Consider the following 22965-nt stretch of genomic DNA (forward strand, 5'->3'; position numbering starts at 1 on the left):
CTGACACCACTAAGACATCATTAAGAGAAGGAAATGCTGGAATGATTTGAGGTGTGAATTTGATGGAGGTGAAGACGCAAGTGAGTATTTCTGTTAAATGGCAATACAGTTTTCAGAGACTGTGTTAGACCCAGTAAGTGAGGCTCTTGAGAAGGAAAAATGCGGAACAAAAAGTTCTCAGCTGTTTTCTTCTTTGCCTCAAAGCACTGTCTTTGTAATGCTGCTATTTAAATACTGAGTGCCTATCCAAGGGTTGAGTTTAGTATGTAATGTTGATTTAGGCCACAGCTATAAGGTAGTCCATCCGTGCATCCATCTCGTGCAAAGCAATGAATACAAACCCTGAAATGACAGGCCCGCCTTTCTGCTTACTGGCTGAAGTAAATATCTTCCTGTTGTGATATGATAGCTTGTCTGGTCTTGGCAATGGATTTTACGAGTTATAAGTTTACGGTCTGTCAGCCAGTGCAAACATTCATCCATTGACTATTCCCTGCTTGTTCTACCTAGAAGACAGAACTAGGAATTAAGCTAAGAGTGGCAGAGGGAGCTTGTCGGCTTTCATGCGTGTATTTGTACAAGCAGAGAGCTGGAATGGAATGGCTGTGGTCTCAAAGATCACCAAAACTCGACCTGTGAATGTGTTTAGATTGTGGAGGACAGAAGTAGCATAAGGAAAGTCCTTATTCTCATTTTTTTTGTCTTGCTCTCCAGACACTACCTAAGTACCTACAATACAGAGTTTTTCAAGTTTGGACCACCACTTGTCAGCAATATCACTTAACAGCCACATTATCCAAATATGCTGTGAATATGCTTTCAGTGAGCTCCTGGCTTACTGCATATCTCTCATGCCAAGGTGGCATCTTAAGGGATGGGCACGCTCAAGTGTGTACATACGTCAGTAAAAATTTGTACCAGGACTAATACTTTCCCCTTGCTGCATTGTGGGGCAGCGGGTGCCCACGTGACATCCTCATATCTGTGCTGAAAATCCCCAAACCAAGACTCCTTTGATCCCTGCAGATTCTAACAGCTAAAGGTCCTTGCTCCAGTGTCCTCGTCAAATTCCAGTTTCATTCTCACTTTCTCCTTTCAGGCTCCTTGCTGGAGCACAGTACCTTACTAGTCTCCAGCTTCCCAGAATGAAGAATCCCTGGGGATGGGAGACTGTGTGGAGAGAGGAAGGAAGGGCACTTCCTTAGGGTGGACAGAAAGATTCAAGGTCAGAAGAAGGGAGCCTGTGAAAGTCAGAAAGTGGGAACAAGGGATGAAGTTCAGATTGGGTGTAGGAAAGGGGGGGCATGGGTGGGGAGATGGACTGGAAAACCACATCTTATGAGAGCTGAGTAGTGATGGGAGCTCTCTGCAGCGATTGTTAGCCATGGATTTTCACTGTCTCTTAGTATCTTGCATCTTAAAAAGCCTATCAAGGCTGTGGACAAGAAATCAGGTTCTCAGGGGACCTTTTTCCTGCTGGATTGGCCTTAGATAGCAAGTAGTCTCTGTGAAAGCGTGCTTGAGAGAAGGTGGAACCATACAGGACAGCAGCTCTCTAGACAGCTCTTTCTGTTCTTTCTTGGTAGTGCAGGGGTGCTGGAGGGTTTTCTGCTAGCTAGTCAATCAATCATTTCCCAATGTTTATTATTTATCCCCCTGGCCAAGCTGTCCCCTCATCCCTGCCACTCTGTGCAGTGGGAATTTGTGTGATTTCTGAGTAGCAGAGGCTGGCAGGCAGCCTGATAGATACTAGCAGCTCATTCTCCAGCCATATGAAAGGCAGAACACCAACAAGAAGAGATGGAGTTAGAACTTTATTAGGAGGAACCTAGGCACAATTGACTAAAATCACATGTTAAGAAGAACACACAAGTCTTTTCAAGATTAAAAAATACATGTTTGTAAGATACCTTACCAACAACAACAACAACAAAAGGTTTTGCCCTTTCTGTGTATGGGTACGTGCACATGTACAGGGAACTGTACCAAAGCTAACTATGCAGGAGCAAGGTTCACAAACCTGTTGCAGCTCCTAGGAGAGGGAGTGGCTCAGTCCCTGACAATCTGGTCCCAGGCCATTCGTTCACACAGTCCAACACTGGGAAGCTGTATACCATGTCTGAAAGGGCAGTGCAGGGTAAACTACGGGCAGCAGTGTGGCTTTGGTTGGTCTTGGTATGCCAGCTCTGCAGTGAGAAGACATGTCCAGGGTGGAAGGTGCCTGCAGACCTCACCCACCAGGCTCACTGTGCAGTGCTGGGCTCCAGCAGCTGCTCTGGGAGGTTACAGTGGTGAAAAACGGTGGCCTGCGTGTGGTTTCTTGTACTGTGTGCACTAGCAGTGAAGATGAAGATGACCTGTTTGCAGAACAGAGATTTGCTGAGAGGACAAATATTGCTGCTTGCAGTGGCTGTCAGGCTTGAGAGAGCAGCCAGGAGCTCATTGATGTGCAGGACCTGGACAGGACTCTTGCTCCTTGCAAAAGATGCTGAAGCATTTTGGTAGGGTGGTAGCAAGAGAACACTGGCTGTACCTGTTCTGCAGATAAACAGAGGATGTTTTTCTCCCAAGTCAGCAGCTGGTAGCACCCTTTCGTCAGCATTCAGGTTGCTCGAAAGATGAGTTTAAAAGGGGGAAAAATCACTTTGTTTCCATGTGATAATTCCTTCCTTTTTAGTACTTGTATATCTGTTCTCACAGGACAATCTCTATTTCTGTTAGTGGGTGTCTTGCTTATAATTGATGACATAAGTATGTTGGGAACATTCCCTAGTCTTCATCAACCAGTCATCTGAGCGATATCCCAGGGCCATGGGGCCAGCTGCTCCGCTGGCTTAGGAATGAGGAAGGGATTCCAAAGTTAGACATGAGGCAGCTGTGCTTGGGGGACCACGGGCATCTGTATCCATGGGGAAGAGTTTTATGCACAGTGTCAAAAATTCAAGTAGGATTTATTGTATAAGTAAACTGGATTAAAATATCTGGGCTTAAGTGGAGAAAGGGAGAGGGTTAAAAAGAGAAAGAGCACAGAACAAGAGGAACTCTTTCTGAAAGTGTGTTTCTGATCCCTGCAGGTGAGAGAAGCTTCAGCTCAGTATATCTGCCCACCTGTTTTAGCACATGTTGAATAGACATCAAAGAAGACACAAGAGGGTTGACGTCCAGTCAGTCTGCTGAACAGAGAGTCACAGTGACGGCTGCCTCACGTTTGAGGCATCCAGGCAGCCTCAGGAGCGTGCCAGCCTGTGGCTAAGGTTGGTGAGTCCCCAGTCCCTTTGAGTCCCATGGGCTGAGAACTTCACATCTGGAGATTGATGCCTCTCTTCAACCTCCAGGTGTGTGCTGTCCAGGGGCTGCCCCTGCCTTAAGCTGTGAGAAGTGCTGTCTGAATTACAAGAATGACGTTCACTGAGAAGGAACGGGAGGACGTTGAATCGGAGAGAGGTTTGTGGCAAGAGTCTGCAGTCTACTTTGCATAAGTTTTACTAAGCGCTGAGACCACTCCTCCTCCCGTCTGGAGACAGGTCACACAGACAAATCGTCTGACCTGGCCTTGCTGCTGGCGCGGCTGGCCTTGCTGAGGCGACGTTTCTCATTGAAGTAGCTCTCAGGGAGGGCAGGTGCTGCACATTCATTGACCACCTCTGGGCTTTCCATGTAGCTAGACTTCATGAAGGGCCCTTCCCCAGCAGCATCTTCCTGGCTGTGGACCCTCTCAGTGGCAAAGTTGGCTGTATTCTGCTGGGAGGCCATCTTGTTGCTGAAGGGGCTGATGAACTTCCCATTGGGACTTGCCAAACATTGATTAAAGTCTGGCGGGGGAGTGTACATCTGGGCCCTTTCTACCTGTGGGGCAGACTCCAGCCTTCGAGGAGCTGTGCTAGGGCTGGGCTTGTAGGCACGGGAGCACCTCTCTTTGGCTTTCTTCCAGCCCAAGTGGTATAATTCAGCCAGGCTGAGGAACAGGGAGAGCACGGCCACAGCAAGCATGAAGATGATGAACACATTCTTCTCAGTGGGACGGGAAACATAGCAGTTGACGGGGTGGGGGCAAGGTGCCCGCTGGCAGATATACAAGGTCTCCAGGAAGATCCCATACAGGATGTATTGCCCCACAATGAAGGCAACTTCCATGGCAGTGCGAATCAAAATACTGTAGACGTAGGTGTTTAGCAGACTGCCTCTGAGTATAATTTTGCCTCCTGATTCATCCCAGCAAGACAACTCAGTCTTCTCTGCCACGGGGCACTTCTGCTGATAGTACGTGTCACCATTGTTTTTCATCTCCTGGGCTTCTCTTTCTGCCTCCTTCATCTTCCTCTTCTCCTCCATGCGCACCGTATGCATGGCATGGCCCATATACACCAGGGATGGAGTGGAGACAAAGATGATCTGAAGGACCCAAAAGCGGACATGGGAAATGGGGAAGGCCTTGTCGTAGCAGACGTTCTCACAGCCAGGCTGCTGGGTGTCACACATGAAATCTGACTGCTCATCCCCCCAAGAAGACTCAGCTGCTGTACCAAGTACCAGCATCCGGAAGATGAACAGCACAGTCAACCAGACCTTCCCCACCACTGTGGAGTGCTTGTGGACCTCCTCAAGGAACTCTCCCAGGAAACTCCAGTCCCCCATTTCTGCTCACCAGGAGCGGGTAGAAGTCCTGAAGGCAGAACTGGAGACAGCCTCTGTGGGAGAAAATAGAAGAGTGTGATACTAAGGTTAGGAAATGTCCAGCTAGGGATGCATGGAGTGAATTAGTTTATCTTGTATCGAAGGAAATGTTTTTTATTTGACCTGATGTGATGAACAATGTGCTCATGTTTGCTGAGGACTTTGTTTCACATCTACTGAAGACGATGTGTGTTGGCTGGCTTTCTTTTTTTAACTTAGTTACTGAAACAGAAAGGGACTTTCTTAGCACGATCCATCTGCAATCTGTAAATGAGCTACTAAAATCTTGAGGGTGAGCCAGACTTCTTCTTGCTTCAGAAAGTCCTTTCACCACAGTCTGCATACTGTGTCCCCTGTGGATTGTGTAGTTAAAGCAGCATTCATCCGTCTGCAAACGGCACTCGGGAGAATCCCTAAACGGATTGATTCTCTGGGAGATAAGACTGGAGCATACAGCTTGGTCTCAGCACTGGTTGGGCTTGTTCATATGTCACTTTTACATAATATCTGCAGCGACACTTGGAATGTGAAGGCCTCACAGGTCTGGGTTTTGTTTCTGAGCACGGTGTCGTGACTGAAAGACATGCATGGAAAGCCTTCCTGTTGCCCATCTGCCTTTTGCCCATAGGTTTTGCTTTGGTTTGGCAGTATGACTAGTTCTAGCTGCTGCATTACAAGTTTTAACTGTTTTGGGATGTGTACAGACTTCGAAGAGCTGTACCAGTGTTATAAACCTAACCTGCAGCCACACTGCCATACCTGCCTGAGAGGGATCTGTTGCCCAGTCAGAATGGTGACTCTTGTTCCTTCCTCTTAAGTCCTGAGAGAACGTTCACTATTCAAATTATATAAAAATAGAAAAAAAACCTCCCTTTAATGCTTCCCAGGGACCAGCAAGCAGCTCCAGGAAACTAGCATTTGGAAGGTGGTTGCTGAGAGGAGGAAAGGTTAGTTGGGCTGGCAGTCTGACTGCCAAGTCAGGATGTAGGAAAGCCTACTTCAGTTTTGTTTCTGACTCGGGCAGATTGTTTCTGCCCAACTCACTTAGCCCCCTGGATAAAAAGAGAATGATTGGTTAATCTGTCTTTTGTGGGGCTCTTGTGTAGTAATTTGGTCCATTTAGGCTGACCATATGTACCTTTTGAGGGCACAGAGAAGCTCTTCATTGTGCATGGGTTAGGGGCAAGGCTCTAAACAGTGGGCAGAATTACTTTGAAGATAATGCTCTCCCACAGCTCCTCTTTTTGAAAATAAGAGGAACTTATTTAATTTTTTTTTTTTAATTAAATAAAAAATACTTTTTAATAAATACATGCAAACTTAATAACCATGGTAATGAAATGAAAAGCACAAGACTAGGTAAATCTCAAAGTTATAGGGAGAAAAAGTGTTGATGCTCCTTTGTTTTCTCATATTTGAGAACCAGTTATTTTTGCCATGGAAAGGCTGTGGAGAGTAACTAGACACTGTTAAATACAGAAAATTTACTGCAGTAATATTGTGTAGATTTCCTGCGAGCAAAAGCTGGAGAGGATGGAGATATGATTGTTGAGAGGATGATACCCTTCCTCCAGCTATGTAACCGGCATAATTTAATGTAGCAATGCACATCATGATTTACACCATTACTCGTCTGTGCACAGCATCAGTCTGCAAGGATGGATGGGACAAAGATCAAAAGCTGAATCCTGAAGCTGCTGGTGCTGCTGGGGGCTGCCCTGAGGATTTCCCAGGTAAGGAGATGGGAGGGGATCTCCTGCTTCCCCTCTGCCTGTTGGAAGTTGTGTGAGGAGGGAGAAAGAAGGGACATACAGGGAAGCTAGGGACGGGCTGTGGCTCTTTGCTGGCAGACATGCTGCAGTCATGTGAACGCAGGTCCTGGGGGCTTATGGGGTATGCTGAAGCCTTTTCATCTGCTGCCAATCAAGAACCAGAAGAGCAGCAGCACAGAAAATCATTGTATCTTGCTAACTCTCCCCCTATTGGCACTGGTAAGCTGAAAAATCAGAGATATGATTTTGCACCGAATGACTTTGGTACAGTTACTGCATTCTGGGGAAGTTATCATATGGTTTTATTCTGTGAGCCCTGGGGAATTCAATACAGACAGATAAATCCCGGATGGGAGATATTTACAGAAAGTTGCATTGAATCTAGGATTTTTAAATTATTATTATTATTTTTTGGCAGATTGATGACAAGGCATCCCCTATTGAAGGCTTCTACACCTAGACACTGGCAGATATTAAAATCAGCGTGTACAGAACATGAACTTGGCAAACATGAGAGCAAGAGGAATCCAGAGATTAAAAATGGCACCGAACACGTGAGTGACAGTCAACTGTTTGCGCAACATCTTTCAAAAGGAGGTGAATCTAAATGACCCACTGTTGGCAGCTATGAGGCTTGGACTGGGTAGCAGGGCCATTCCTTCTGTCCTAACCTTTTGGCTGCTCCCCTGCACAGGCCGCTTGTTGGAGGGGCTGCCGAAAGAGCAGAATGCCTCCTGTTGTTCCTGCTGCAACCCCAGAGAACCAGGGGACCCCTGCAAGTAGATAGGTGGACACGAGAGAATGAGTATTGGATACCAAGAGAAAGTGGTTCCTTCTGGGCCAGCAGCCTGTGGGCTGACTGCCCCCTTGTCATGGGTGCCGGTAGATTTTAGGGTAACCCATGACACTAGTGCAGTGCTTTTGGCTTAGCTGTGTTTAGGTATTAGTGAGCTATTCTTGTGATGCCAGTCAAAGGACCTCTGACAACAACAGATGAAAGCTTCTAGTTCTGTGCTGCCAGCAAGCAAAGAATTATTGTCACCTCCTGACAGCTTTTCCAGGCTATTCAGGACAGACTCTGACCTAACCTTTCTCCTTGGGGCTTTACTATTCTTGGGAATTTTCCATATAGTTCCCTTTCCTCATTCCCAGACTGTTATCCCCCCATGCTTCAATCTTTTAGCGTGTGAGCATCTGTAGATTTTATATTCCTACTTTGGACTTAATTGGACAAATCTCATCTCTCTCCGGTGTGACTCAGCGAAAAATACCTTTGGGTATCTTTGTGAGGTCTCAGCACCTGATAGCAGAGGCTGCCTTGACAGCAGTTATGCATATTCATGCAGTGTCGTGGGCTGTGCCACCGTGCTGTCGTGCACTTGGCTGGCAGCTTTCTGCTGGATCAACAAAGGAGTTGCGCGCAGCCGGGAGATCTTGGCAGCACGAAACGTGTATGTGACAAAGACCAGCATAGCCCAGCATAAACCCAGCGATGTGGCTGTCCTGCCTTAATCATCACCTGAAATACAATTAAAGCTGGGAAAAAAACAAGCATCAAAACTGCAGACCAAGCATGGCATCCACCCAGCTCCCAGCCTTGTGACTGCCAAATTCCAAGATAAAAATACCCCAGCAGGACGGCACCTGCTAGTGTGCCAGGCTGGCTTGCCACCAAAGTATGGCTCTCCACTATCCTTTCCTTGTGCTACCTTCCTCTGTGAGAGAAGAAGTGTTCCTGCCTCTCAGAGCAGTTTTGTTCCTCCTGTTCCTGGTGGCAAGTGCTGTGAATGGCATGCAGGCATTTTGCATCTCTGCTTCTTGTTCTGGCAAGTGAGCTGGGCAGGGCAGACTGAATGGGACTGTGGAGAACCACCAGGAGAGATGCACCAAAGAGGCAAGAAGGCTATTCCTGCCCGTTTTTTTTCTTTATGAAAGTCTGATTCCCCAGGAGTTGTTAGGAATCCACTGTTTCCCCCTCTTTAGAAGACAGGCGAGTCTATCAGCAGTGATATAAATAGCTGGGCTCAACACTTCACACTAACTTTTCCCACAAGGAAGGTGACAGGAGGTCGACATCTCTGCGGGCTGTTTCTAAAATAAAGTGGAGAGCCTGATTATAATACCATTCTGCTCTCCCTCTCTCAGCCCACCTCTTTCCCTTGGCAAGTCCCAGGCAGGCTCAGAGAGGCTGTAGAGAAGGGTTCTTTTGTGTGAGGGAAGTGTGATTCCCATAATGGGGAGAAAGTAGTGGATTCAAAGTCATTCCTTTTGCTCAAGGCTGTGCAGCAGATCCCCCACTCTGAGCTACTGAAAGCCTCAGTTCTGTTTAATGGAGCATCCCTGCCAGCTGCGGCAAGGCCAGTAGCTAGGAGTTCCTTGTGGCCTGCCTTCCTCCAGCCATGCCACCTCCTATCATGTCCAGGTAATCTATGGCACAGTAGAAAGCTACTGCAGAGGCACGTGGCAGAGATCTTTTCCTTTGCATTAATAACTGCCAGGTTACAGCCAGACCTGAGATCTCCCAGCACTGTAAATTTGGCTGTTCACACCTGTAGACACTCAGAAAGAGGTTTCCAGCTCTGCACTGACAAGTAGTTAACCCAGATTTGCTTTACAGCTGTACATTTCACTTAGCAATCTCAAGCCCCCTGTGAGCAGCAGTACAGTCTCTCAGCATCCCACTCAGGTGCAGAAATGCTCAAACTGCTTGTTCAAGGTCACTGTATCACTGGAAGCATGGGACAGGGGCTGTGGCTTGCAAACCTATGGTCATTTTTTTCTGTATAGCACTGCTTCTTAGACTTTTTGACAGTGACAGCACTGCTTCTATAGCACTAGGGCATGTGCTTCTACAGACCACAGCCACAGGGAAAGTTGATGCCCTTCTTGCTTGTATCTTGGGACAATACTTTCTTGAACACTAGGTTGGTTGGGGCCCTGAGCAGCCTGGTATAGTGGATGGCAACTCTGCCCACAGCGGGGGGGCTGGAACTGGGTGATCTTTGATGTTCCTCCCAGCCCAAGCCATTATATCATTCTATGATCTGAAATAAATTCCCGTCATACTACCCTTCTGTAGCAGGGATGCCTGGCAGAAACCAGAGTGGTGGTTTTCCAAGATGTGGCCATCTTGTTATTGCAGCAGAGCCCACAGCCCTGGGTCAGTGTCCCAAAGGAAGCTGACTTTTCAGTGTACAAATACAGTGCTCCTTTGTTGTCAGGACCTGGTCAGGGAGCCTTCTAGGGGCACATGACTTACAGCATTAAAAGATGAATAAATTTAGAAATGCTCTCTCCAGTGTGAGAGCAATGCTTTGAATTCCAGAGGCTTTTTAGAGCCTTGAGACATAAATCGATGCAATAGGATATAAGTCAGTGCAGTGCTGAAACCAACCTCAGTATGTATCTTTTTGTTTAGTTAGCTGGCATTGGCTCTTTCATATGTATATACAAGAGATGAGCAGTGACACATCAGGTATCATCATCTGAAGCTTACCAAAATTTCTTCTCAGAAAGAACAGTGATGGATTGGCACAGGCTGCCTGGGGAGGTGGTGGAGTCACCGTCCCTGCGGGTGTTCCAGATACACATAGATGTGGCATTTGGGGACATTATTAGTGGACGTGGTGGTGGGTTGGTGGTCTGACTGGATGGCCTTAGTGGTCATTTCCAACCTTTCTAATTCTGTGATTCTATGAAACACCATCCCTATGGCTTCATATGCACATACAGGTGTTTATGACAAATTTCTGCATGAAATAGGCCAGTTCTTTAGCCAAAGTGGTTACTCTGATCTGTGCGTGGGTCTGAACTAATAGGTTCATGTTCCTTCCTGCTTACATGTTCTTTTTATTTAAAGGAAGTCTGAAATATTTGCTTGAGTTCCTTTCTAGTTTCTTAGGTTCTGAGTCCTGTCCTGAATAAGCAGCAAGGACAGTGACTTTGACTCCTGTGCTCGTATCTCAAAGGAGAGGCAGAGCACTGTGTTAACACCCCTGTCCCAGCAGACAGCCATCCTGAGCTTCTCATCTCTCTGCTCATCCTGAGTTCGCTGCAGATTCTGGAGGAGTAGTTCTGATAGCCAGACCATTGCCCAGCTTGGTGTGCCTTCCTACCCCCCCTCCCCCCAAATGTGAAAAATCTCAGAGTTCACAAAAAAGAGAATGAGTGAGGAGATAAGGAAGCAGAATGACCTGTTGCCTCCACAGAGGGAGCTCACTCAACACCTCCAAGTGCATACATCAGGGACGTGTTACACACACAGAGTATTATGTGGAATATTTTCATCTGAAGTGGTGGTGGAAACTGCAGACTCGCCGTTTGCTGAGCTGTTATTGCTTGTCTATATGGGATATCTAATGTTTTTGGTTTCGTTTTCTTTTTCTTGTCTGTAGCCAAATTGTGCTTATATGTAACTTAGGCATTGGAGCCAAGCTGTGCTTGATGCAGACACAGGAAACTAAAATCAGAGAAGACCTTGAACTCATCTGGGTCCAGCTGAGGAACGAATTTGTCCCTCTGTGTTTGAAAGCCTGCTTGAAATAGTTACATGGTAGTGGCATCCAGGTTTATACTTAGCATGCAGGGAGCACCCGCTCATTCTCTTGGGATTCTCTCTGTGCCTTGCAAATGTCGGCCCTTAGCCAAACAAATGTAATAGAACTGGACTTGGGATAAGCTAAATAAAGGCACAGATATGCTTTTTGCTAGAAAAAAATCAATTCTCTCTCTGATGTAAACGCTACAAGCAGGCTGATGGATATTACTCCTTATTCCTTAACCAATATGTTGAAGAACATCCATTTTGGAATTACAGAGCTTGGTGTTCTTGACAGTTTATTTATCTCTGTAGGGAGAAGCTAACCTAGATGTATCTGCAACTGATACTAAGTTGGGCAGTGCTGTGTACCAGAAAGGGGACAGCCAAACAAAGCAGAGGGAGCTCTGGAAGGCAGAAGCATGTTGACAAATGTGGGGATTGCCATAGAAAAGCAGTTCCTGAGCTCTGCTGGCAGAAACTGTTTATGTGCGTTGTGTTGTCAGTGGGGAAGGCTGGTGTAAGGAGACATGGAGGTGATGGTAAGCATCACACTGGACCTGATATAGTGGTAAAAAAACAGTCCATGTGGGCTTAGGTTGTTTCACAGACTGCACAGGATGCAACTCAGAGCAGTGTTGAAGTAAAACAGACTGTAGAGGTAATGGGAAAAGGAGGGGGCTCATGTTCAGACTTAGTGTATCCCTTCTTCTCCCCTCTGCCTACCCCTTCCTTCTTCTGGACCCTGGCCTCAGCTGTTTGGCTCTTTTGGTTACTTAACTCTCTATGGCACTCAGGTTGCTTGCGCTTTCTGCTTTAGAATGGGGAATTTTTCAGCAGCTGTCTACTGCCCACTTAATGTTACCTTGTCAAATCGCTTTTCTTCTTTCTGTCCAAAGAACCATAGGATTCTCTTCACACCCCAGCTTCATTGCTGTAGCTTTGCCTCTTAGTATTTCGTTTCTCATTCAGACCAGGGTATGGCTGTAGCTTGTGAGTGGGTTATTTTATATACTCAGCATATGTGCATATATATATGTGCGTATATATACCCCTTTAACAACAACTAATATAACATTTTCAAAAACAAGCAGCAGAGAGCTATCAAGTATTTACTTTTCTAAGTAATCTTAATTCAATCTCTTTGTGCCTGTGCCTCATAGCTATGAGCCTTTAACCACATCCTCACATTGTCACCTCTTTCTTTGTACAGGATGCCTGCCTTATTCTGTGCCAGCCTGGCTGGGGCTTTCTTGCTCAGCAGCTATTCACTGTTTTGTTTTCTCCTTATTGTTCAGTGGGTGGCCTGTTCCTCATTGACTGTATGTTATTCAAGTCTGATTCAAAAGACAGAATTATTCGTTTCCTCATGGGTTTTCCTACAGCTTTCATCCCACCAGCACCTGATTGCTTCACAGTTATTTCTTTACTTATTTTCGTTGCTGGTTGGAGGTATGGAGATGGTATTATATCAACTTCACAGCGGTTAGAGATTAAGATAAAAAATGTTCATTACTTTCAGAAGCTGGATGGAGATGTTGCTAGTCTGTTCTTCACCCTCCCCCCCCCCATGTTCTCAGAGCTTTATAACGTAACGTATGTTCAACACAGAGCTGTCTTTGGTTAACAGTAGAACAGGAGCATTTATCAGTTCCACCTGATAGACCACATCTAAAATTCAGGCATCTAAAAGGCACCACTGGGGGACCATTTATGAACAAACCTGGACTGAGTGATTTTCTTCATCATGGCATAGGACAGTGGAGTAAATAGCAAGAATAAAGCCCAGAGTTCTTGGATAGCTTTATGTGATTTTAAACTGGAGACATTTATTTTCCCATGCCACTGTTCTCTCCCTTTCTCACCAGACCTTGGGGCTCTGAAACACTCTGGCTGGACTGCTGCTTCTGTGGTCACTCTGTGCTCTGACAAAGGCATCTGTTAGCTTTTCCACTTCTAAAGTAGAAGAGCTTCATACGGAAATTCTCAACCGTTCTCAAGATATGTCCATTGTGACAAAGGTAATGAAGAGAGAAGGAAATGTAGGTGTAAAACTCTTAGTTCTTATGTTGAAAAACCACTGACCCCTCTTGGAAAATACACTGGAAAGACTTAAGAGGCGTGCATCTCTGTGTTCATTTCGTGCTGCATTGCACAAATGTTTCTTTGTTTCAGGAAAGAGCTGGCCTGTTAGCGCATTGCTTAGAGAGATATCTCTGTTGCTTATCAATCGCCATAAAACTGATTCATTTTTCTCTTTATGAATTCTTAGCTTGAAGATTGAAGTTTCTCTGGTGCCTCCTGGGAGCTATTTCTAATTTTAAGTCTCTGTCCTCGTGCTTCATACAGAAGCACCCGAGGTGTGGAGCAGTCTCTGAAATCTTCTCCCTAATGACCTGGAATAGAGCTGAATTACTCATTCCTTCAATGCTTTGAGATAAGTCAGAAAACAAGGACAAACGTGCAGAATGAGTGAAATCTGTCTGAAGGTCAAAAAGAGAAGAGAGGCTGGGTAGGAAGTTCTGTATCTTCTGGCAAGATTTAAATATTTCATGTGGAAGTCCAAAATCTTAAAGAATTGTGATAATATATCCTGTTGAGTTGAAAAACAAAAACAAATCCCAAATACTTACAGCAGCAGGAATACTTAACATAGTTCCCAAGCAACCAGATTCTGATGAGTATTTTAAACCCTGAACCCTCAGGAATTCTCCTAAACTATTGTTCCGCTCTGAAGGAAAGAAGGAAGATAGTCAGAAAGATTCTGTTTTCTTCTCAGAGTAGATTTATAAAAGACTATCTGATGCAGAAATGTTTGGCTTCTAGCACAAATACAGCAAGGATGTGAGAATTCTGAATAACAGCTTAACCCACTCCTAGCTGCGCACAAATATGCAGACATATTCCATGTGTTAAGTTCTTTAGCCTTAAGGAGAGGATCATATAAGCAGCAGAGAAAACTTTTCACATAGAGATTTCACTGAGATTTTAGCATGGAGGAACAGTTCGGGCTGATTTAGCCTGTTAGTTGTTTTTGTTTGTTAGTTTGTTTTTTGTCTAAAGTTTATCCGGAGATGCTGTTTACATCATCCTCTCATGGGTTTGTACAGTTCTTCTGGGACAGAGGTATTGCCTCGGTTTACTCCAGCTGTTAAAACCGGAATGACACGAAACTCATTCATCAGACTTTACAAATGATGAGTAGAATGACCCTTTGGGAAATGAAAGGGGTTACTGAGAAACAGTGCTGGATAGGAGGTGGCAATTACCAGATAACCTTGGCATTCAGTCATTACTTCTTTCCAGATGGAACTACAAGAGTACTGTATTTTCAAGCTAGGCTGTTTGAAACATGTAAGAGATGCTGAATTACAGATGTGCAATAGGATAATTATCCAAAATGCAAGGGGAAAAAAAGTTTGGAAGGCAAGTAAAAAGAAGAATCTGCTAGTGGCGGTGAGTGTTTGTCCCCTAGATCTGTGTGCCTCTGTGCTGAGGCTGCTCTGAGCAGTGTTGGGATAGAGAAGAAAAGCATTCCACCCACAGTGCGTGCTGTACATATGACTGAGGGATGCGAGCAAAGCACTTTCCTACACTAGACTTGCATTCCCAGAATCCATGTCATAAACTGGCCAGGACAGATTATTCTCAAGGAAAAGAAGCTGCAACATTTCAAACTATTCTGTGTGCTCTGGAACATAAGGCAGCTCAAGCAGACACTTGATAAAGCGCTTATGCCCTGGTAGCTTCTCACAGGTAAGAGTTCCCTTCATCACGCTTCCTAGAGCAGCCTGACACTGACAGCGTGCTGAAACAGGATCTAGGAGAAACTGCAGTTTGCTTCTTATAATGTCTGAGGGTACTTGGAGCTTTTATCCTGCCTTCCTGTACGCTGAAATCTGTTGGTATCCACATTCACTGCAAGGAAGCACCTCTGTCAGTTCTGTCAGTGCCCATGGCAAAAGCATTGTAATTTTTTAAATGCTCCAAGCCCACCTTGTTACTAGGGAATGTTTTGGAGAGAAATGGAAAGAAAATGTAGAAAATGCGGAATTCTGAAGTTATTTTTGTCTGTCCTTCTTTTCTGCCTCACCAAGTCCATCTCTCCCCTCTTGCTGTTTTACCCTGGAGTCTAACAGCCTGATCTCCCTATTGATGCTTCTGCAGTTATTTCCCCCTCATGGTTACTTACCTGATTTCCAGTGTCTCTTCTTCTGCCTCCTTTCCTTGCTTTAGCACTTTTCCTTCCTGTAATTGAGTTGAATCCTTCGTTCTTCTCAGTTGCTTGGTTTTATTCCTTTGGTATGGTTCTCTCTCTCTCTCTTCCCCTCTTTTTTCTCCACCCCCTTTCCATGTCACTTTCTGTCTTCCCCAGCGCCTCTCTGCCTTTCCCCTTCTTTCTTCACCTACTTTTCTTGTCTCTCCCACAACCTCCAACTTAATCTTTCTATTTTCAAACCTAGTTTCCTGTTGTTTTTCCTTTAAAGACCATGGGTTTTTATTCCTCCCTCTCCATTCTCAGCCTCTCCCTGTGCCACCCTCCCTGTACTGACAGGATGCACTCACTGCTGCCTTCTCCCTGTCCCTTCCAGTTGCTGCTGCCGCTGCTCCTTACACCCCCTCCCCCAGATAACACACCATGGTCTAAGTCTTCCTTAAATGAAGAGATGGGGTTGCCCCACAGCTACCCCAGCCAGAACCTGAGAAGGTTCTTCTGCACAGGACATCATTGAAGGATATATACATATATATCAGGATTAAGCAAAGCAGAATTTGTGAGGAGTGAGGTCCTGCACCTCTCCAAGTAAGGAGCTTGTTCATAGCTACTGCCTTGTCCCACAGGGCACTTAGTGCTTCCCAGGAAGGTGTCCCAGGTCTCCTTTGATGTGCCTGTCAGGTGAGGTGGTTTTTGACAACCTCCCACATTCCCATACACACACACACACTCTGATGCATGAGCATTTGGGCTTTTCTTATAAATACTTTTGGCATACTGGGGTCTTACGTTTTACATACATGTCAAATTGAGCTTCTGAATCCTGTACAGTGGGTCAAGAGATGAGGGTGAATTGGAAATACCTTCTGGCTGGTCTGAAAGAATCAGTGTCAGGAGAGTGTGATTTGCTTGGAAGACTGTTTTGCTATGCACAGGATTTGGCTGGTGTTCCTCTAGCAGTCCTTCCTGGGTTAGGTATCTCCCATCCAGAACATAACTCTCCAGTTGTGTCTGTACAGCAGCTAGTGTAATCATGAAGCAAAGGTAGCCCTGGGACTAACAGGACTGACAATGACAACTCTTCTATCTAATCACTGTTCTCCTGCTAGTACCCCTTAATTCAGAAGATTGGAGGCCAGGCTATGCAGGGATAGAGCTGTGCAGAAGCTGCTCTGGATTCATGCCCTATGTGGGTGCTCTACCCCTGAAGCTAAGAATGCACCTCCTTTTCAGCAGGACAGATCTCCCTCCTGCTAAATCTTCACTGATGACTATTACAGGACGGGCAGTATGTTTCCATAGCAGTTCAGTAAACTGATATCGAGAAACCAATAATCGTTTGCCTCTGCATTTCTAACTTTATTGAAGGATCTCTATGACTTCAAAGAAAATAGGAATATTTCTGGAGTTGATTTTCTCTCTCCTGCATAACAGTATTATACCTGTGATTATCCCATTGATTTTATGCCAGTGAAACTGTCAAGCATTTCATCATAGAGATATCCAAAGCAGGTGTTAGTGATACAGCTCTAGCTTGTAGATGGCTTTGGGCTTGTCAGGTATTTCTCACATGCAGTTCCTGTGAGCAAGCTGTCTGAAGTGCAACATATGCTCCCTTCCTTGTTGTACACTCAGGATAGTCAGATCTGATTTTTCTTTATCATTCCTTTGTATTTCTTATCTGAGCATTGTTCCAGACTGGCAGGCTGTTTCCCCTACAGTCAAACAGACATGCTGTATTGATGAATACAGCGAGAAGGTTTCTGTCAAATACACGCATTGTGCACATGAGGTGACTGTTATGAGCTCTTCTTTTTTCTCTCTTTTTTTTTGTGATGATGGGATCTGTTTGCATATTGATGCGCAGGAGGGAAATGGGGGGAGGCCATGTGGGATGCAAAAGACAGGAGAGTGGAGATGCTGTATGGATGCCTCTGCCAGACCCTCAGCGTGCCCTTCCTCCTCTACTGCCACCTTTTTTGAGGAAAACAGAGGCAGCTTTTCCAGCTCCACTGGTGAGCTGGGAAGAAGGATTTTCCTCCCTTCCCCAAGCAACTGCTATGCAAAACGTTTATGGCTTGAATGAGGAGATCAAGTGGAAGAGAATATTCCCCTAGATAGCGGGAATGAGATGAGCAGCCGATGGTTGCTGTGTGCAGCTGGCAAATCTCAGCAGTTTGTAGTGCTGTAGAACACATTTTGCAGGAAAGGAGAAATATAGGAGGTAAGGGAAAAATAGAACAACATGTGCCATATTTTGATCAAAGGTAAATGGCTTTTTGGGGCTAAGATTCCTGATCTCCTTGGTGAAAGAAACATATCAGACTGCATCTACCTCGTCTGCAGTGAGGCACAAGATATGTTGTCCCAGAAAAAAACAAATTAATGCAAAGGATTCAGCTGAAGAAGGCAGGGATTATTAGAGAAATCCTCAAGTGAGTAAAAGACTGATGGGTTTGAGACACCACTTCCCTATCAGGCTGAAGGGAAGTTAGCTGTGAGGATGATCAAAGATTGTACTTAGGACCGATCTTTCTAAATGTTTGTGTTAATTACCTTGGCACCAAAAGTAGAAATGCTACTGAAATCTGCTGATGTAGGAAAGCTGGGAGGTATTGTTGGGGCAGAGGTGGATTCCAGCACTAGGAGAACTGAAGGTTCTTTATGACTGGAGTGACTGAGGTGTGCTTTAAATGGGAAAATACAAAGTCACATACGCCAGGACCTTGCTGCCAAAAGGTCCTGGTTGGCACGACAGAGAAGGGGAAAGTCCTAGGTGAAGGTCACCAGGAACCAGTGGTGGGATGTGCAAGTGAAAATGGCAGGTGAGCTCCCAGGACACAGCAGTATTTCCACTTGCAGCAGCTAAGATTAATGCTGTCCAAGAGGATGTGAGACCCCCATCAGAGCAGTGTGTGCAGTGCTTGCCCATGTTCAAGAAAGGCGTTCAGCTTGGAACAGGTGCAAAGAAAGGCATCGGGGTGATCAGAGGAATGGAAAGTGTCTCTCAGCCAACAGTGTGTGTTTACTTACCAGTCACAGAAGAGACTGCAAACAGATATTCGAGCTGATTTGAAAATAGATGAGATACAAGTACAAGCTTTCCTACATTCATTATTTCGCACTGAACTTCGTGCTACTGCAGCTACCTGAAGTAATTAAAACACAGCATGACGTGCCTGCAGGGTGAATACTACAAGGGAGCTTGGTTACTTAGTCTGGCAGAACAAAGGTTAAGAGAGGAGAGATTTGCTGCCTATAAATACTTCTCAGAGTTGGGGGTTGGGTGAGTAAGTGCTAAGGAGAGAGAAGAGCTACATACACTAAAGGACAATGTGGCATAAGAATAAATAGATATAAATTGGCCATGAATGAATTTAGGCTGGAAATCAGAAGGTTTCTAAGCAACAGGGCAGAGAAGGAGGTGCTGGAACAGCATTCTAGTAACAGAAGTGAGGGCGGAAACCTAATGAGATTTAGGATAGAGCTTAGTAAGTTTAGAAAAGGCCATTTGTTTTGTACTTGCCTGTTACTCAAAGGGATTGAAGCTGATAAGCCAAGAGGTCCCTTTTTCATTCTATTTCTCGCAATTCCCTTATTGCCTTATCAGAACTGCTGCTTTTCACGCAGAAGCCAGGTAAATCCTGCACAGTTTCAGCATGATGAGTTTTTCAGCATTGATCCCATGGTTTTTTAATGGAGTATTCATTCTGTGTCAGAGATTTGAACAAACAACGAGAGCAAGCCGACGCAATGCATGGAGAAGGTCTGCAAACATGCAGTAATATAGATGGGAGCTCAGATAGGAAGGAGCTTCTTCACATAAAGCAGATGCTCGTGTAGCATCTGGCTTTGCTGGAAGGCTGTTTCAAATGTGGGTAAATGTTCTCCTGAGATCTGAGAACTTCAAGAGATTGCCTGAAAGTACAATATCTTGTTCTGTCCTGCTGTTATAGAGGGGTTTGTGCCTGGGGAATATATCGGGTTTACTGCCCTGGGAAATTTCGGACACCTCTCTGTCACCACCGATGGTTGGACAGAAAATTCTTGTAGGTATGTTATCTCCGATGCCTGGCCAGCATTGCAGTTACTCTGTTTCCTTATATTGTCACATGCTGGCAGGACACAGCTAAGTACCCTCTCTCAAGTGCCTGTGGATGCTACCTTCCTGGTGAAGCTTTTGATCCAAAATCCCCTGGCATGGGTATGATTGAAAGAGAAGGAGAGAGAAAGAAGTTCTCAGTTATAGATTAGACCTCTGGAGACAGCTTGAAGGCATCTTCCAGCAAAAGGCAAATTCCTAAAGACAGGCCTGGCCCAAGGGAGCAGGAGCAGCATGTAATGATAGTTCCCCAAATGACGGCGGATTGTTTTATAGTTGCTATTCCTCTCTTAGTTAAAAAAAAAAAAAAGAAAACAAAACAAAAACAAACAATATATATATATATATATATATGTATCCCCATTTATATCATATTATATAGACATTTTCCCCTCAGTTTCTTTCCAGCCTGTATTGGGCTTGTGTGGCAAGCTTTTTATAGTGAACAGGCTGCAGAGGTGGCCTCTTTGAGCAGAGCCCAGTGCTGCCCCACGTCAGAGCAAAGCAGCTCCAGCTGCTCCAACAGAGACATGCTGCTGCCAGAGCTGAGCTGTGAGTGGCACTGGTTGTGCTCAGGGAGAGAGGAGTTGAGGAAGGGAAAATCTGCTGTGCAACAGCAAGTGAGAGAGAGAGGTGAGAGATGTGAGAGGAGCAGCTCTGCAGGCACCCAGGTCAGTGCAGGAGGGCAGGAGGCGCTCCAGGCGCACAGCAGAAGCTCCCTGCAGTCCAGGGGAGGTCCATGGTGGAGCAGGAGGTACGGGGAAGCATGGGTGGTGACCATGAAGCAACAGCAGAGTTGAAGGACTATGAACTGACTGTAGCCCCTGTTCCCCTATACTGCTTAGGGAGAGGAGGTAGAAAAGGGTGAATGGGGTCAAAGTGTGATTTTAGTTTACTGTTATCTTCTCACAACTCTAGTTTATTATTAATAAGCAATAAATTGTATTAATCTCCCTACACTGAGTCTGTTTTGCCCATGATGGTAACTAGTGAGCAGTCTCCCTGACCTTATCTTGACTCGTGAGCTCTTTTTCATTGTATTTTCTTCCTTTTTTCTTTTGAGGAAGGGGAAGGAGAAAGGAGTTTGGTGAAGTCGAGCTGCCCATCAGTATGAAACCACCACACAGCTCAGAGTACCAGAATGAGAAAAGAGGAAACAAAAAACAACAAAGTGTGAAATGTCACTGTGTGCCAGCATCGCCTGCCAATAAAGTTTTCAGCAGAAAAAACTGCAAGAGGACTTCATCTCCCTCAGAAGAAATGACCATCTATGCCAAAGTAAATGCTTAGTTGTTCTCTTTGTGTTACTGGAAATCAAATGCTGCTTCCACCTCCCAACTCTGCAGTATCTCTCAGTAGTTGAGAAGTGCTTTGCAAATAATAACACAATACTAATCACTCTCCTTGCTCTACAGTTGGAGGAACCAAACCATGGAGATCCTAAAAGATTTGTCCAAGGGACGAACAAGTCATTTTCAAGCAAGAAATCCTCATCTACCCAGTCGCCAGACATTCACCTTGTCCTGTAAATTTCCACCTAGATGAACTGCTGCTTCACACAAATACGGTATGCATACGTATGTACATAAATATGTTTCACAAAGTGAGAAGAAAAGAAAGAACAGAGAGTTACCTCTTTTTGCAGAGCCTGCACAGGTGGAGGGAGGAGCAGATGGCTGACTGAAGTGTTTGCTTCAGTGCAGCCCCTCTGTCTCACTGGAGCCCACCTCTCTGTCCCTGTTCGGCTTCCAGAAGAGATCCGTGTCTGAGGGAGGACGCTTTTGGGCAGGTGAGCACACCCCGGGTCCACTCCCTGGAACTCAGCCTCCCGCTGTGGTCTGACACGGGCTCACTGGCTGGAGATTCCCTCCAGCCTGAAGGACCAATGCTGGAGGAGACTGGCTCCCGAGCTGTTCCTGACATGCACTGGCAGCTGTCTGCCTGCCATTCTTTTAAAGAGTCTTCGTGGATCAGGATAAAAATGTGATCTTACGCAGGCGGCATTGTAAGCACAACTTGGCTCAAGTTCAGCTCTTCCTCTGGCTCCCAGCTACTCTATTTTTAATGAAGGAATTTGAGGCTATCAGAAAGGAAGTCAAATTGTTTTAGGAAAACAATAGAAAAGCAACTTAAAGTTTATTAGCTTCCTGCCCAGGGCCTGGGACCAACTTGTCAAACTTATTAGAGTGATGGCAGAGCTATTTATTTAAAAGGGCCAGCGACAAGACTCACAATTTCATTCCTGTTTGGGCCTTGGTGGAAACAAAGGAAAGCCATAAAATAATATCTGAAGGGAGCAGATGGCTAACTGGTAAGTGGTACAAGCAGTGCTGGCCTCTGAGCCATTCATGGTGTTGATCGTTACAATGGCTTCAGGTGAGTGCCTAGGTCTGCGTTCACATTTCAGCCCCATTACCCCAAATTCCTTGTTGTGGTCCAGTTTTCAAATCAAAATCTCCCACCTAAGGTTGTCAATATGGCAGGAAAAGGTCTTCAGTTAGAGCTACTGAAAGGAGCAGAACAATACAGAAGGTCTGTAAAACAGCCAGGAATAGAACCCAGGTGTCTTTGATCATGTTGGACTTACTGAGCCCCCCAACTATAAAAACATTTATATCCTTCAGAAGCAGCTGCAGCCTGCTTCTCTGTTTAGCTGCCCCAAAGTAGCAGCGCCATTAAGTCATTGAACACATGCAGGCATGCTGCTGTGGAGAAGAATAGACAACCAAACTGTTAGACTCGCAAGCCAAAAATGTCCATGCTGTCTGACCCTTTTTAAGGAGTTTCATTATTGGCAAAGAAACGAGAAGAGAATAGAACGAATTACTGAGAGGCACTTACAAGCTCTTCTTAATGAAAAACCATACCTGTTTTTCAGGGGGCTCTCTGCTAATTGAGATTTCACCTTGCTTCCCAGGGTCATATAGGAAGAACTCACCTCTCCTTTCAGTGGTGCAGCAGTAGTCTCTAGAAAGTCACACGCTGAGAGGCACTGAGCACACAGAGCTATGCATGAAAGCTTTGAACAACTCAGTAACTGCTTTTCAGATGAAAGGAAGAAGATCCCACCTCAAAAATTCTCTTCCTACTCCTCCTCATTAGCTTAAATAAAAGTGGGAATGCACAACTACAGTGATCTCTGAGGCCTAGGGCAATAGTGCATCTTGCATTGGCAAGTGGTAGAAGATTTGGTTTATGTTTTCTTTTAATTTAGCCAGGTTAGGTGCTTATTTGAGGGTCAAAGAGAGTGCATGATCTCTGGAAAGGCCTAGGAAACTGCATCTTAAACTTAATCATTTTAATGTAAATACAGTTGCCTTGCATTTGCATTCATTTATACTTATCTTGCTTGTAAGGTATTCTTACAGCTTTCAGGAACTTTCTCTAATTTCTGTCCCTTAGAGATACTTCCTTGGCAAACGAAGCAGCCAAAAAAAAGCTTGGAAAGTGCCATATCCTAGTTTATTACAGTCCATAGAAATTTACTTATTTTTCACTATATTCTTGAGTTGCATTGATTTCAGGGAGACTCAATAGCCTTAATAACAGAAGTCAACTGCTCTGCAACGCTAACCAGCCAGTTTTGCTGGGGGAATTCCGAGCAGACAGCAGCTAGCCAATATACTTTCTCAATTGCCTCTGTTGTAAAGGATGCCACATGTAA

At 45.2% G+C, this 22965-nt stretch overlaps 2 protein-coding genes across 3 annotated transcripts in view; one reads left to right on the plus strand and one right to left on the minus strand.

Moving 5' to 3' along the window:
* Window positions 1-1803: 1803 nt before the first annotated feature.
* GJA5 (gap junction protein alpha 5) lies at window positions 1804-21047 on the minus strand. Of its 2 annotated transcripts, none has more exons than XM_072360767.1 (2): window positions 20935-21047; window positions 1804-4688 (listed from the first exon to the last, which is right to left on the minus strand). In XM_072360767.1, the coding sequence occupies exon 2, from the start codon at window positions 4633-4635 to the stop codon at window positions 3526-3528; it is 1110 nt and encodes a 369-aa protein (XP_072216868.1). In that variant the 5' UTR covers window positions 4636-4688; window positions 20935-21047; the 3' UTR covers window positions 1804-3525. The 2 variants fall into 2 exon arrangements, with proteins under 2 accessions (XP_072216868.1, XP_072216875.1); XM_072360774.1 differs by lacking the exon at window positions 20935-21047 and adding an exon at window positions 15176-15342.
* Window positions 21027-22965, plus strand: part of GJA8 (gap junction protein alpha 8) — a 38047-nt gene continuing 36108 nt past the window's right edge. Inside the window, exon 1 of the mRNA XM_072360759.1 lies at window positions 21027-21090. The gene's annotated coding sequence lies outside the window, so the exon portion shown is untranslated. The remainder of the gene's footprint in view (window positions 21091-22965) is intronic.

The sequence above is a fragment of the Excalfactoria chinensis genome, chromosome 1 (genome assembly GCF_039878825.1).
Source record: "Excalfactoria chinensis isolate bCotChi1 chromosome 1, bCotChi1.hap2, whole genome shotgun sequence".
NCBI lineage: Eukaryota > Metazoa > Chordata > Aves > Galliformes > Phasianidae > Excalfactoria > Excalfactoria chinensis.